The sequence below is a fragment of the Lygodium microphyllum genome, chromosome 4 (genome assembly GCF_053477565.2).
Source record: "Lygodium microphyllum isolate KBCC chromosome 4, Lygodium_microphyllum_v1.1.10, whole genome shotgun sequence".
Taxonomy (NCBI): Eukaryota; Viridiplantae; Streptophyta; class Polypodiopsida; order Schizaeales; family Lygodiaceae; genus Lygodium; species Lygodium microphyllum.
The window spans coordinates 174,834,924-174,849,299 of record NC_141138.1 but is presented as its reverse complement, the minus strand read 5'-3'; the positions used below and the strand labels follow the sequence as shown (position 1 = coordinate 174,849,299).

Here is a 14,376-nt window from a genome sequence, read left to right as displayed (position 1 = left end):
ACCCTAAGGAGTTTGGTGTGATCCTTGATGGAGACATCTAAGGATGTCCCCTTTTCTATATACATCAATAGATTGGGGAGGAGGATCCACATGAGTAAGGTTAGAGTGATGCCAACAACTCACAATTGGATTGCACAACGCATCTCACTAGCTTTCTTAACAAAGCTCTAGAGAAGACTGCATGATAGCTTTAAACCTAGAAAGGTTTCACTTTTTCTAGAAAAGTTTCACTTTTTCTATGGTTGTTAACATAAAGGAACGCAGCAATTAGCAATTTCAACTGATTATGGAAGTGATTGAATCCTATTTTAGATGTGGACCAAAGGAGACATAGATATAATATATGGGACTGCCCTGAAGCTCAGGCGGTACAAAGAAGAACCCTCTTGAGGGTGCTTCATGCACAACAAAGTCTTAAAATTGTGGCATTACAAATGTTGCAAACAAAGGCCCAACCTATGGATACAAGAATAGACAAGGGAGTCATGCTTATCTCATTTTGGGACCACCCTTGGCAAGATTGTCACAGTAGATTTTACAATCATGTGAACCTAGTCATTGATGAAAACTGATAGGTAGCATCATCTCTTGGTATATTGAACCACCATATAGTCATGCTATCCACATAAGAGACACTATGATTTGGACGAGTATTGTATACTTCATGAGTAATGGAAGAGGATACATGGCAATTCAAAGACAAAAGACTTGTGAGTTCTGTCATTGAAACCGCTACAACCATGGCTTCTTGGTGTGACACAAATTGGTCACAATCGGTGAAATTAAAGGACCCCACTATTAAGCCAACTCATCCCCCTTATTCCTAATATCCACATCCATCCTCTACAACCTCATTAAATGGGCACACTATTCTACAAGTCTTGCATGCTAAGCAATGAGAATTGTAATTGAAGCATTCTCCCTGTGTTTATTAAACATTAACAGAGAGCATGACACCATAAATCAACAATATGGCATCAAATCACTCAAGTCTTTTGCACTTGCTCATCAAGAGCCACATGGCATACATGAGACTTCTATGAGGTAATTCAAACTACTGATTTTCGCAGAAAACATCTCTTTTCACATGTCGGACAAGTACACGATGAGAGAGAGAGAGCAAGAGCGAGAGAGAGAGAGAGAGAATGTGTGTGCTGGGCAAGACATGTTTGGTTTTCTTGGTGAGCCTGTGAAAGGTAAGTGCTGCACAGTAAGCCCATTTTTATATTTTTACAAGTACAGAATATGGGGAGACATACACATATACATGTGTGTGTGTGTGTGTGTGTGTGTGTGTGTGTGTGTGTGTGTGTGTGCGTGTGACATGTTTTTTCAACGAGCTCTGTACATGGATGTCACCATCAAATGTCATATCCACCAAGCATAGGCATTCCTGACTTAAAAGACTAGCTGTGCTGCAAAGCAAACTGCACAAGCAAAGAATGAGTCATCTCAACTGAAAAACGGTGAAAGCAGATGAGTCCAGAACCATGACAACCAACTAACCTCACTCATATTGTCGTGTTTCCTCTCTGGGATTAGAGCTTTCGTGCAGCATTCTTTGTGAAGACCTGAAATTAGCTGGCTGATATAACGAAGACCTTCACCTTGGATCAGGTGCCTCCACCATTGTCTCAGAAAAGACAGGGGATGGGTCAAATTGGTAAAAGAGAGGCATGGGAGGTGGTTTGGCATTATCACTCACAGACAGACGACCTGAAGCTAAACTTTCGATTGACATAGAGGCCATGTATTGTGATGCATTATTTTCAATAATCAGAGAGTCTTCTAGTTCTCTGACAATGTCTTCCATAGTGGGTCGATGAAGTCCTCTTGGCTCCACACTCGCTATTGCAATCTCAACCACTCTCCACATGGCTTCAGGAGTATAGCTCATGCTGATTGCTGGATCTACAATGGCCTGGATATCGGATTCTTGAACAAAAGACTTGGCCTGCACTCCAAAGGTTTACCAAAGCCTTGTAAACAATATGAAACTAACTGCTTTGCTGGCCACCACGGCAGTCATAACAGATAAGTTCTTGATGGCACACAAGAATATTACCCATTCAACTAGACTCCACTCTGGTCTAGGTCGGTGAGTATTCAGCGGTTCACGCCCACAAATTATTTCCAGCAGAACCACCCCAAAGCTGAATACATCACTCTTCACTGTAAGCTGTTGTGTCGAGTAATACCTGCAGCAGATTTTACCACAAAGTCGTTGTTGACACCAAGAATAAACTCAGATGCATGGTAGTAGATGTGAGAATTAGCTTCTATAAAGTCATGGGATCTCAACCTCTAAAAAATGAAACAGACAAATGACATAGACAGCTTAGTTCACGAATTGATTCGAGCATTGAACGTGATACATCCTCAATCAAGAGGAACCTGACTCGCAGTCTCCAAAACTCAACCATCCCTGGCACGTACAATGCACAACCACCATGCACACAAGCATCCACTACTTATGCAAGCACTGGTACATACAATGCACAAGCACCATGCATACAAACATCCACTACTTATGCAAGCACAAATGCATTTCAATATCGTCCATACATATGCTGCCATTATCTTACTCGGGATCTAGATAACCAGTTGTGCCTCGAACCTCCAAGGACACCATGCTGTCTCCCTCTTGCGGTGCATATTTTGAGAAGCCAAAGTCAGCTACTTTAGCCACCATGCTGTTATCCAGTAAAATGTTGCTTGACTTCACATCCCTGTGTATGATGCACCTTACACCTGCTGAGCTATGAAGGAAATGCAAACCTGTGACAAAGCCAAACAATCACAAACCGGTTCCTTGATCACATGGAGGCAGTTTGTTATTATAGAGCAATAAAATTGAGATTACCCCGAGCTGCCCCAAGTGCTATATTGAGCCTTGTTATCCAGTCTAGCGGCTTCCTCCTAGAAGCTTCTCCTGTTAAGACAGTTTTATGATTGAACATTTAAATAACAGTTGCTAAATTTAATCAACCTACCAAGACCGTAATCATTCTTACCATAAAGACGATCCTGCAGAGAACCATTGGACATGTATGGGTAAACTAGTATCTGTTGCTCTGGGCAAAACCCAATCAGTGGAACCAGGTTCTCATGTTGTACACCAGATAGCAGATCCAGCTGATTAAGCAGAAAATGATGCAAGTCACTTTTCTTTTATTCAGGTCAAAACAACAAAAAGATTTTGACAGCAAATAAAATAAACACTGTACAAGAAATCACAGGTCACTCTTTTAAGTTTTATGGAAACAAAATTGCAAGTAGCATAAGTCGATATAACATCACTTCCTCAGCAGACTGTTAGCACTTCCCCCCTTCCATCATCACCTAAGTCAGATACTAAACAATCCAACGCAAAATAATATTTTGCAAAATATATAATAGCTGAGATCTCCACTGTTTCATTGTTGTCACCCTGGCCTCACTATCTCGTACAACCACCTCACAGCAGTCAGTAATATCCTTTTAAATGAGGCATTCTATGCACACCTAACCATGCAATCAATCCGCGTCAGTTGTGCAACAAGGCTGCTTGACATCCCAAAGTAAGCTTTGTATGATAGAGAAAGATAAGACTACAGACCAAGGGATTACTGTGTTCTATTACCAAAGCACTGGATGTTAAGAATATTTGTATGACACTTGGTAAATGCATTCATTATCATCACTGCACATCATGTGGCTGGGGCCAGTGTTTTGGTGGTGGTGGTGGTGGTGGTGGTGATGATGATGATGATGGTGGGTAGGTGGGTTTCTCAAAAGCACCAAACAAAACCTTACAGCAATTTGGCATAGACTCTTTGCAGACTGATCAGATAAATCATTGTTTATCTCCTCATTATCTCCCTTCTTCCCCTGCTGCTTCTTCTTCCCATCACTTCTAGATGTGCCACCTGCAAATGCCTTGTTGATCACACCCACAATCACCCGAATCCCCACTAGCAGCTATCTATCACAACTTCTGCCATTTTCCCCTACTGCAAAGGCTAGGATTATTTGTCACTATGACACACATTTAACTTAATCTCATGTTTGCATCTCAAATGTGCACAACTTATGTATCCCAATTTAAGTATCCAAAGAGCAACTAAGTTAAAAATTTGGTCCTCACAACAGAGCTCCTCCTTAAATCCTTGCAATCATCCTTGATTGCAGTACAATGTGACACAAAGGTATCAATTACTATTGGAAATATATGCTGGCATCATACTCAAATGACATGTGCACCTATTGCTTAACCATGCTTGTGTCCTTTTGCATGTCTGAAATTCCAACCACTTGAACTAGTTATGATCCACACACATGAATCATAGCCATTGTCATGACCATAAGGGATGCATCCACATGTCAAACTCAACATTGTTCTAACCACCTAGGCAAAGTAATACATGAACTGAGCATAGCAATGATGTACCACATGATACCCGTATAAAGAAAACATCACCTGCAAACCACATGTAACTTAGGCAAATGTACTTCTCTTGCATCATCTGCAAATGTAAATTGCATACCATCCATGTCTCATACATGCCTTGCCAATGTATTTGCATCACAACCTAGGTGCAAACCATACCCATTTGCATACTGACTCACGGTGCCTAGTACATCGCATAGTGATCCCAATGGCAGAAATAATGTTAGCATATAGTAACCTAGATGCAAACTCAATTTTTGCATGCATGCCTTGCTGTCCAAAACTCATTGGATTGGCATTATCAAGATGGCCTTGCATTTGCATAGCTTGCCTCACTCATATCATTTGCTTTTGGTGATTACCAACATTGGGTGCCTCTTGAGGCTATGGTGGCTCTTCTTTCGGAACTTTCATGCAATCCCAAAGCTCTGGAGGATGACATCTTTTTTCTTTCCCTTGCTGTTCTTCTTCAGAGAGCTCAAAAATTGCATGAATCAAGGATCCTTCACCAATTGGGCAAAGATATCAATTGCTGTCCTCAATTGAGCCTTACCAATCATCATCTCCATCTCCTTGCTGGTCATCAGCTACCATGCCATGTGCTTATTCCAAGATCAGGCATTGTATTTCCCCCAATGCTTTGTGAACCTTCACATTGTGGGGTATCATCATAACTTAAACCCATTTCACTAGAGTATGATGACATGCTTGGCAAGTTCTAATTTCTCTTCTAGTATTTACATGCTAGGTTTTGTATTTCAATTCATGTCTAAAATTGCAAGTATCTACTGGTCCTACCTAGGCTGAAGACATGGTTTTTGAGTTCTTGCCTTGCTGTAGCACAAGAGCCATCTCCTACCATGGAGTTTCAAGCACATCTACGTAACTTGATTAGCATCAGAGCCATCTTTCTCAATAGTATAAGCACAACCCAACTGCCTAGGTAGCTGATTCTCCCTGCAGCTTTCTAACTAGGAGGTTGCATGTCTTCCTTCTTCATCCACTAGGTCCAATAGCATGTTGGACTATTATCTTCGTGATTCTTGACTAGCAGTTCCAAGTGCCAAGATCGAGTATGATGGCCATGTTCCAAGTGCCAAGATGGCTGATTCTCCTACCAGCTCTTCCAATACCTTCATCATCACCCTACATTTGGCTTCATCATTTCATCTTGGTTACTAACACCGCACTTCCAACTCTTTGTCTAACTTCATTATCAAGCTAAATTCGGCTCCATCGTTTCATCTTGGTTGTTGGCACCACACAAAGACCAATATCGAGCTCCTTCAGTATCAACATCCATGATTTAGACTTGAGAGGAGGTTTCTATTGGTATTTTTCAAGTTTTGGCATTATCTTCTTGTCCTTGACATCAGCATCACTTCCCTATTGTACCTACCCTTTGCATTGCATGATCGTCATCTTTGTAAAAGGGTGCTTGGGCAAGTGAAAAATTTCCCGATGAGGGACACTATCCAAGTGGCACCTTGCTAAATGAGCATTGTGTAGCATTATTTTATGCATCTCATTGTACAAAGCACCCACAAGGACCCCTTTCACATCAAATTCCAAGCAATCTCCACCTACTACATGCCTCTTTACCCTTACTTCATCATCCACATCCTTGTGGATGGCCACATACATGCTCTCTATTTTGTGATTTGCAAGTCAACCATCCCTTTTCCCTAATGGACACAAACTCACAAGAAAAAATGTTCAAAGTGATCAATGCATCACCTTTGCAGGTCCTGATAGGCCACTAGGCAACCAACATGCATCCTTTGTTTGATGCCTTGGCCTCTCTGGGGTGGCCCCTTCGGCTCCCAAGGAACCATCACATTTGTAAACTTGGTAAGTTTTGGGCAGCCACTATGGACCCATTGACCAATGCCTTGGCTACTTTGGGGTGGAAATTTTAAAAGGTAAATGGGGTGACGAGCATTACGTGGCGGTCCCTCTTGGTTCCCATTTTTGGGCTGAGAGGGGATCTTAAGCTGAAAAAGGTGTTTTACAAATTAAAACTTCAGTATCTCATAAAACCACCCCAAAACTCAAATGCATTCAGTGTGCTTTGGTGTCCCATAAGCAAAACCACACACTGTGGTTGGAACTTGGTTCCATCTCTATAAATAGAGAGTGTGCTAGGTCACTTGTACCCCTTTTGCATCCCTTGCATATTCAGTCATCCCTTGCATCCTAATTCTTCACAATCTGCCCATTCCAGCTGCTGTGCCTTCATTCCAGATCTTCTGCAACTGCTCCAGCCCCTACCAGTCAGACTCCAGCTGCCACCCTGATATGTACGACCTCTGGACAGCTGCATTTCCACTGAGCAGGCCATGCTACTGCTGTTCATCACCTAGAGGACATCCAAAACGTTGCATCGCTGTGCAGCACTCAGAGGTTCATCCTACTGCCGCATTTCATCTCCAACATCACTACTTGGCATCCGAGACTGTGGCCAGGCTGCACACTGCTGCATCTACCTTCTCCAACCTCAAAGACTTGCTGAGTTTTGGTTTCCATCCTGCTGCCCTTCATAGCCTTCCAAAACGTTGCATCACAACAGGCCACCCTTCTGCTGTGCAGCACTCAGAGGTTCATCCTACTGCCGCATTTCATCTCCAACATCACTACTTGGCATCCGAGACTGTGGCCAGGCTGCACACTGCTGCATCTACCTTCTCCAACCTCAAAGACTTGCTGAGTTTTGGTTTCCATCCTGCTGCCCTTCATAGCCTTCCAAAACGTTGCATCACAACAGGCCACCCTTCTGCTGTGCAGCACTCAGAGGTTCATCCTACTGCCGCATTTCATCTCCAACATCACTACTTGGCATCCGAGACTGTGGCCAGGCTGCACACTGCTGCATCTACCTTCTCCAACCTCAAAGACTTGCTGAGTTTTGGTTTCCATCCTGCTGCCCTTCATAGCCTTCCACATCAGTCTACTGCATTGACTCACCCACAGCTGCTGCATTTACATCATCCTCACCTCCAGTCTACTGCATCCTCATCATCTTCAGCCTTGACATGGTGGTTGTTGCACTCACAATGCCTCACCAAAACACGAAACTCTCCAACACTCCTTCCTTAGCCCACTCCCACAAGAGCCATCAACTATTGGACTAGTCTCCCTTGAGACTTGTGGACATACTCAGTGTTTTCTTTTGTAAATCGTAGCATATCTCCACGTACCATACCACCAATCATGACTTGAGAGCTCCCTCCATCTCAAAGACTGTAACTAGCACAACAAAATATGATTCCTTTTATATACAGTTAACATAGACACTTACCCTAAATCGGGCAGCTACCTATAGAATTAGAGCTAAGGTAGGTGAATCTCCATGGTGGAGAGAGAGAGAGAGAGAGAGAGAGAGAGAGCGCTTTTGCACGTACACAAAAAGAGAATAAGCTGATGTGATAGATTCGTGATAAAAGTACAATACTTAGGGCCTCATTAAAGGCCTAGGGTTTCCCCCAAACCTTTGACCCTTATTTAATGTTGGGAGATGTAAAAGACATTCACACCTTTAACACACACTTGCACAGGAATAAATAAAACTAACAAACCCTCCTTCAAGTCATGGGTGACTAAACCTGTGACATGTAAGAGAAAAAGGTAAATGGGAAGGTCTTACCTTAAAGAGGCAATGTCTAATCCCATACGAAGGTTCTAAAAAGGAGGTACATAAATGAGAAAGATGCAACATGAGGATGGTCATGACATGGTCTATCGACAAGCTTAGGGACCTAGAGAATATGATTCAAAGCGGGGGGGGGGGGGGGGGGGGGGGGGTGGTGTCGTGGGCATAGCTCAAAGCTAATCAAAAGCCAGCATGGCGCAGAGGCACTTGGCACATGACCAAATATCGTATACTTAGGTATAGACTTTAAGCTCAACTTAGAGATCATGGGTAAAGTGGTCACAACCCTCCTACAACTTAACTCCTAGTAGAATCATACAAAAAAAAACTACAAATATTTTATGATAGTAACCTCGCAAATTACACCACAAATGAAATAGATGTGTTGGAAAGATCTTAACACATGCAATAGCATGGCCAGTGTCCAATTCCAAACACATTATTTATTGATTGATTTTGTTTTAAATTAAAATGCATTATGAAATTATATTTGTTTATTATTGCCTACTAAAGACAATAATTGAACAAAGACATTAAGAGTCTTAATGAAAGTGGTAGGTGACTCGTTGGGGTCACTATCAGATATGGAATGAGCAATGGCATCTAGCATGCTTGGCCAAATCGATGGGGGAGCTCGTGATGTTGACATGGTGGTGTGGATGCGGCAAGTGCAACACTCCAAGCTGGACGTGTGGTAAAGTTGAAGATGTGATGAGATGGGCTGAAGTGAGTGGCAATGTCAGGCAAATGCATTGTGACAAGGGAAGAGAGATCACACATTAGATCAAGGCAGAAAGTTTGACGTGGAAAATAGGATGAAAGACATGTAGGCAAACAAGAAGCGCAACACCTCCTCCTCTTTTGCTAAGAGAAAAAGGTAAATGGAAAGGTCTTACCTTAAAGAGGCAATGTCTAATCCCATACGATGGTTCTAAAAAGGAGGTACATAAATGAGAAAGATGCAATATGAGGATGGTCATGACATGATCTATCGACAAGATTAGCAACCTAGAGAATATGATTCAAAGGGGTGGTGTGTCGTGTGCATAGCTCAGAGCTAATCAAAAGCCAACATGGCTCAGAGGCACTTGGCACATAACCAAATATTGTATACTTAGGTATAGCCTTTAAGCTCAACTTAGAGGTCATGGGTAAAGTGGTCACAACCCTCCTGCAACTTAACTCCTAGTAGAATCATACAAAAAAAAAACTGCAAATATTTTATGGCAGTAACCTGGCAGATTACACCACAAATAAAATAGATGTGTTGGAAAGATCTTGACACATGCAATAGCATGGCCAGTGTCCAATTCCAAACACGTTATTTATTGATTGATTCTGTTTTAAATTAAAATGCATTATGAAATTATATCTTTTTATTATTGCCTACTAAAGACAATAATTGAACAGAGACATTAAGAGTCTTAATGAAAGTGGTAGGTGACTCGTTGGGGTCACTATCAGATATGGAATGAGCAATGGCATCTAGCATGCTTGGCCAAATCGATGGGGGAGCTCGTGATGTTGACATGGTGGTGTTGATGCAGCAAGTGCAACACTCCAAGCTGGACGTGTGGTAAAGTTGAAGATGTGATGAGATGGGCTGAAGTGAGTGGCAATGTCAGGCAAATGCATTGTGACAAGGGAAGAGAGATCACACATTAGATCGAGGCAAAAAGTTTGACGTGGCAAATAGGATGAAAGGCATGTAGGCAAACAAGAAGCGCAAAACCTCCTCCTCTTTTGCTAAGGGTAGCCCTGTTGGGTTGAATTCTTCACACAAGGCAAAGAGCAAAAGCAGACAATGGTCACAATGTGGAGGATTGGGTGGAGTTACCAGGGCAACAAAGGTGTCAACTGGTGAAACAGCCACCACGAGTATCTTCCTACTCCCACTATAGGATTGGAGCTAAGGTGGGTGAATCTCCATGGGGAGAGAAAAGAGATGAGAGAGAGAGAGAGAGAGAGAGAGAGCTCTTGCACGTACATGAAAAAGAATAAGTTTATGGGATAGATTGGTGATGAAAGTACACTATTAGGGCCTCATTATATAGGCCTAAGGTGTGTTCACACACAAGAATAAATAAAACTAGCATTGCCTATACAATTGGTGGCTACACATTAGGGTAATCATGATCCCAACCCAACTCCCCAGTTTGTCTACCCAACTCTAATGCTTCCCCAAGCCTTTAAGCTAGTCTCATGTACAATCCCAAATTCACACAACATTCTAGGGCTTTGCTGTACACATAATAGATGTGCATAGCTTGCAAAACAACAAAAATAAGAAACCAACCATTAAGGGGGTGTACAACTAGCTCATGCATGGCAAGATCCAAAAGGGATGGACTTTGGCTACTTATAAAAGACACTAGGCAAAAAGATAGTTGAACAAAAGATGGGCACTTTGATGCTGTCAACAGTGCAACATCATGAACTTTAGTGTTAGTGTCATGTCTATAGAGTGCATAGAAAATGTTTTCAAGAACACACTAGCATGGATTTGTCTAATCCATGAGTCTAGCTCTTAGGTTTGGGGAAGCTTGAATCTAGGCATGTAGATTCACAAGTTGGGCTGATGGGCAAGCACCCATTGTATTAGGTAGATCCACAATGTAGAGGCCATGTGCAATTAAAGTGATGAGAGTCAGACTTGCCACTTAGAGCTTCTAGAGATAGATAGAGCTCTTATATTAGGAGCCTAGGATATAATGTGGACACATACATGTTGTGCAAGCTAAGATTTTGCCAACCTTAGGCTCCACAAAGGGCAACTCTTGATGTTATTGGGATGCTAGGAGGCTATGGTTGGACAGGTGGACGTCTCTAGTAGCTTAGCTCATGCCTCAGCAAGGATTAGCAGGATTCTATGGGTGTTGCCAATGATTGCCATTTCACCTTCTTTAATGAGTGTACTCAAACACAAGTACATTGTATTTTATGAACCATGGTCCACAATCACATGCAAAATAACTCCACTCAGACGGTTTAAAGGCTAGATAATATATGCACTTCACATCTACTTGAAATTTTAATCTCCTAGCTACATGCAAAATCCCTGTCCCAAAATAATGATAAACAATTCATATAAATCATCTGTCATACAGCCTGCTGACCTCAGTTTTAAACTCGCGCTGTCCTTGGATTGAGTTTGCTGATCGCACTTTCACAGCTATTGCTTGACCATCAGGAAGCATTCCATGATAAACTGCACCAAACCCTCCCTCTCCTATTCTCGTGTTGAATGCATTTGTGGCTTCACTAAGCTCTAGCAGGGAGAACTGTTGTACTTTCACTGATTTCAATTCTATCACCTGACACTCCAGGACAGTCTTTGCTATGTCTGGCAAAAACGTCCAACAGTTTAGAATTCAGATACATGAGCAATCATATTATCCAGCTTCTAAATTACACAGAGAGGTCAATTTGAAACATCACAAATGCAACTTACATATGGGAGTTGGTTTTGAAGACTCCTTCACCTCAAAGACGATGTGCCTTTTTTTTCTCTTGTAGAGACAGAAGCCAGTGACAAACAACACAAGGAAAAACAATAGAATGGACCCTCCTACAAAGACACCCACCAAAATCTTCAACCAATAACGCTTGGATGGAATATTTGGCATCATGGCTTCATTACCTGTCAACCTGATAGAAAGGGAGAACTAAATGAGCTTAGCCTTCCTCGTACAATAACTTATAAACATATGCTCATAATCTATATAATGTTGTCGCAGGGTTTCTTGTCATCCTCAAATTCAGAATATACCATGTAAACACCTACATAGATGCATGCTTTGATCATAGGAGATATTACTTTGCAAATGGTGAGCTTTGCAAGTTAACTGAGAATGCAGCTTTACCCATTGCCTGAAGAAGGATGACCATCTTTGCCTGCCTGCAGTAGTCTTCGGAACTTTGCAGAGGGTTGAAACTCACTCAAGGAGATGCCTTGCAAAGACTCAAAGTCTATGGCTGAGATTCTCGAGATGGCAGTATGCTTTGGTAAACCTACAAGGCACCATGTCAACGACCTGTTGACAAGTCCAAACATTGATGGACTCCCATACGTTAATGTGGAAACTTTTCTGAAGGTAGAAACCTGCAAGGTAAACCTTAAATCTGATCCATCCAGCTTCAAATTCCTTGTAGATCCCTGAGCCAAATACCATTGTCCCACGGTTGCATCGGAAGTGCCACAAATCCTGACTCCACCAGGATGAAGTTTGACTAGAAAGTTGGTGGCCTTGGTGCCTTCGTTGAGCAACTGCAGATTTCCAGCAAACTGCTGTGTCCTTGGAATCAAATTTGAGTTACAAAGTAGCTGTATTTGGGAACAGTGACCTGCCGAAAAATAAAAGACTTTGATGATATGTCCAGAATAGTATGCAGAACAGGAAAGCCTCCATCCTCAGCATCTCTAAGAGTATCTGCTTTCTCATTCCATTAACGCGCAAATCTAAACCTCAGAGCAGGTGATCGGACAGAACATATTGAATAGCGATCCGTATTACAGCCTAACAACGTTAGGAATATATATGTCACCTGGATCTTGATCGTTCGAGGAGCCAGAAACCAGGAAAGACGAAGGAGCTGTCACGAGAGCAAAGATCCACCACGCAGCGAGGCGGCCAACGACGATGTTCATGCTCCCCGATCTATCTATCATTCAAGCTAATGCGCTCTCAACTCGATCCATGGAGATTGACTTCTGCCAGGCGGAGTCGTCTGCAGCTCGCTCTCTCTCTCTCTCTCTCTCTCTCTCTCTCTCTCGTCGTGGTAACAAGCGGAGAAACGACAAGTACGTAGAAAATGAATACAGAAGATGATAAAACCGTTTACGCGAACGCAGTCGCAGACACCACAGCGTGTGTGTATGTGAGAGAGAGAGAGAGAGAGAGAGAGAGAGCCGGCAAAATAAAAGGTTTTGAGGACAAGTGAAGGAGTCGGTGGGTCACTCACTCTCTCTCTCTCTCTCTCTCTAAGTTGGCAAAAGCTATGCATTCTTTGTTCTCTTCTTGTGCTACATTAGGACCACTCGCCTTTCATGTAGTACCAGCCTCCACTTTCAAACGCATTGAAAGTTGCAAAATGCACCAAGTGAGGCTTGCTTCACTTTCAACTTCACAAGATTTTAAGAAGAACATGTTGGTCTAGAGCATAGCCCTATCATAACCACAATTTCTTGCTGACCTTGACTAGTACCTATACTTTGAATCACCTTGAAATTCATCTCACTAGGGAGCAAAAGACCAAGCCAAGAGGATAAGAAGACTCATGAGTCAAGCATTCACATTGAGCACATCAAACAAACTCAAGACCACTAAAATAGGAAGCAATTTACAAATTTCTAAGGCAAAGAGAGAGACAGAGATCACCTTTATCTACATGATTAAGACTTCGTGTAGAGAAGGCGTGCTAGAACACGGGGCAAAGGGGGGGGGCATGTATCTTTATGTTTGAGTCAAATATCCCTTCGACACAATTTGAACCATATAGAATAATTGCAAATTACAAATTCGACCTATATATTGAATTCAAACTTCCTTTAAAAATGGGTATGCATAAACAATTTGCCACCATTAGATCTACATCCATGATGCCCAAGCTCTAATATGTACCCCACAGAATAGAAAAACCTATCATTGTTTCTAAGGCTTGATTGAATCTAGCTTGCCAAGCTTCTTTCCTTTTAAAATTCTATTATTGCTTTCTTAAGTAAAAGAGCAAGATGTGACGTTCCTATGTTGCCATGTCTTCATCACCCTTCCTGATCTTACATCAATAGCACAACGATTTTGCAAAATGGTTAAGTAACACCTTTGCATTGAAAGCTTCGTTGCATCAATATAGATTTGTATGCAATACATTATTATTTGCTTTCATGGGATCTACTTTCAAGAGAGATTGGCAATTTAATAGATTCATGGGAGTAAGCTTATGCAATTTTTGTTGCTTAATTGGTTGGAACGGGAGGTTGAGTCCCTAGCTAAAAAATTGGGTACATGTTTTGTTTGTATCTCCTCTAAAAGCAGGTCTAATATGGAGTGGGGTGGATGAAGGTAAGGTAAAGAGATGGAGGTTGACATTGTTATTGAAGTGACAAAGACCATTGTGTAGTGAATTTTTAAAAATCAGGGTTAAAGCAAGTTGTCAAAAACAATGGGGTTTCCCTAAGGAATAAACAATAAAGAAATACACCAAGGAGAATCCTTAGTTCAATATTTGTGAAGGGGAAAGAGGTGACTTCACAAGGCAAGAAAAATAACAAACCATAGGACTATGAAGGAAAAGGAGG

At 42.0% G+C, this 14,376-nt stretch overlaps 1 protein-coding gene across 2 annotated transcripts; it reads right to left on the bottom strand.

Moving 5' to 3' along the window:
- Window positions 1-1,199: 1,199 nt before the first annotated feature.
- On the bottom strand, window positions 1,200-12,981 carry LOC148037929 (nodulation receptor kinase-like). Of its 2 annotated transcripts, XM_087676948.1 has the most exons (11): window positions 12,624-12,981; window positions 12,181-12,422; window positions 11,942-12,089; window positions 11,530-11,726; window positions 11,195-11,421; window positions 3,015-3,135; window positions 2,864-2,932; window positions 2,586-2,778; window positions 2,066-2,198; window positions 1,507-1,954; window positions 1,200-1,427 (listed from the first exon to the last, which is right to left on the bottom strand). In XM_087676948.1, the coding sequence occupies exons 2-10, from the start codon at window positions 12,248-12,250 to the stop codon at window positions 1,604-1,606; spliced, it is 1,509 nt and encodes a 502-aa protein (XP_087533074.1). In that variant the 5' UTR covers window positions 12,251-12,422; window positions 12,624-12,981; the 3' UTR covers window positions 1,200-1,427; window positions 1,507-1,603. The 2 variants fall into 2 exon arrangements, with proteins under 2 accessions (XP_087533074.1, XP_087533073.1); XM_087676947.1 differs by having other exon boundaries at window positions 11,942-12,422.
- Between the last annotated feature and the right edge of the window lie 1,395 nt (window positions 12,982-14,376).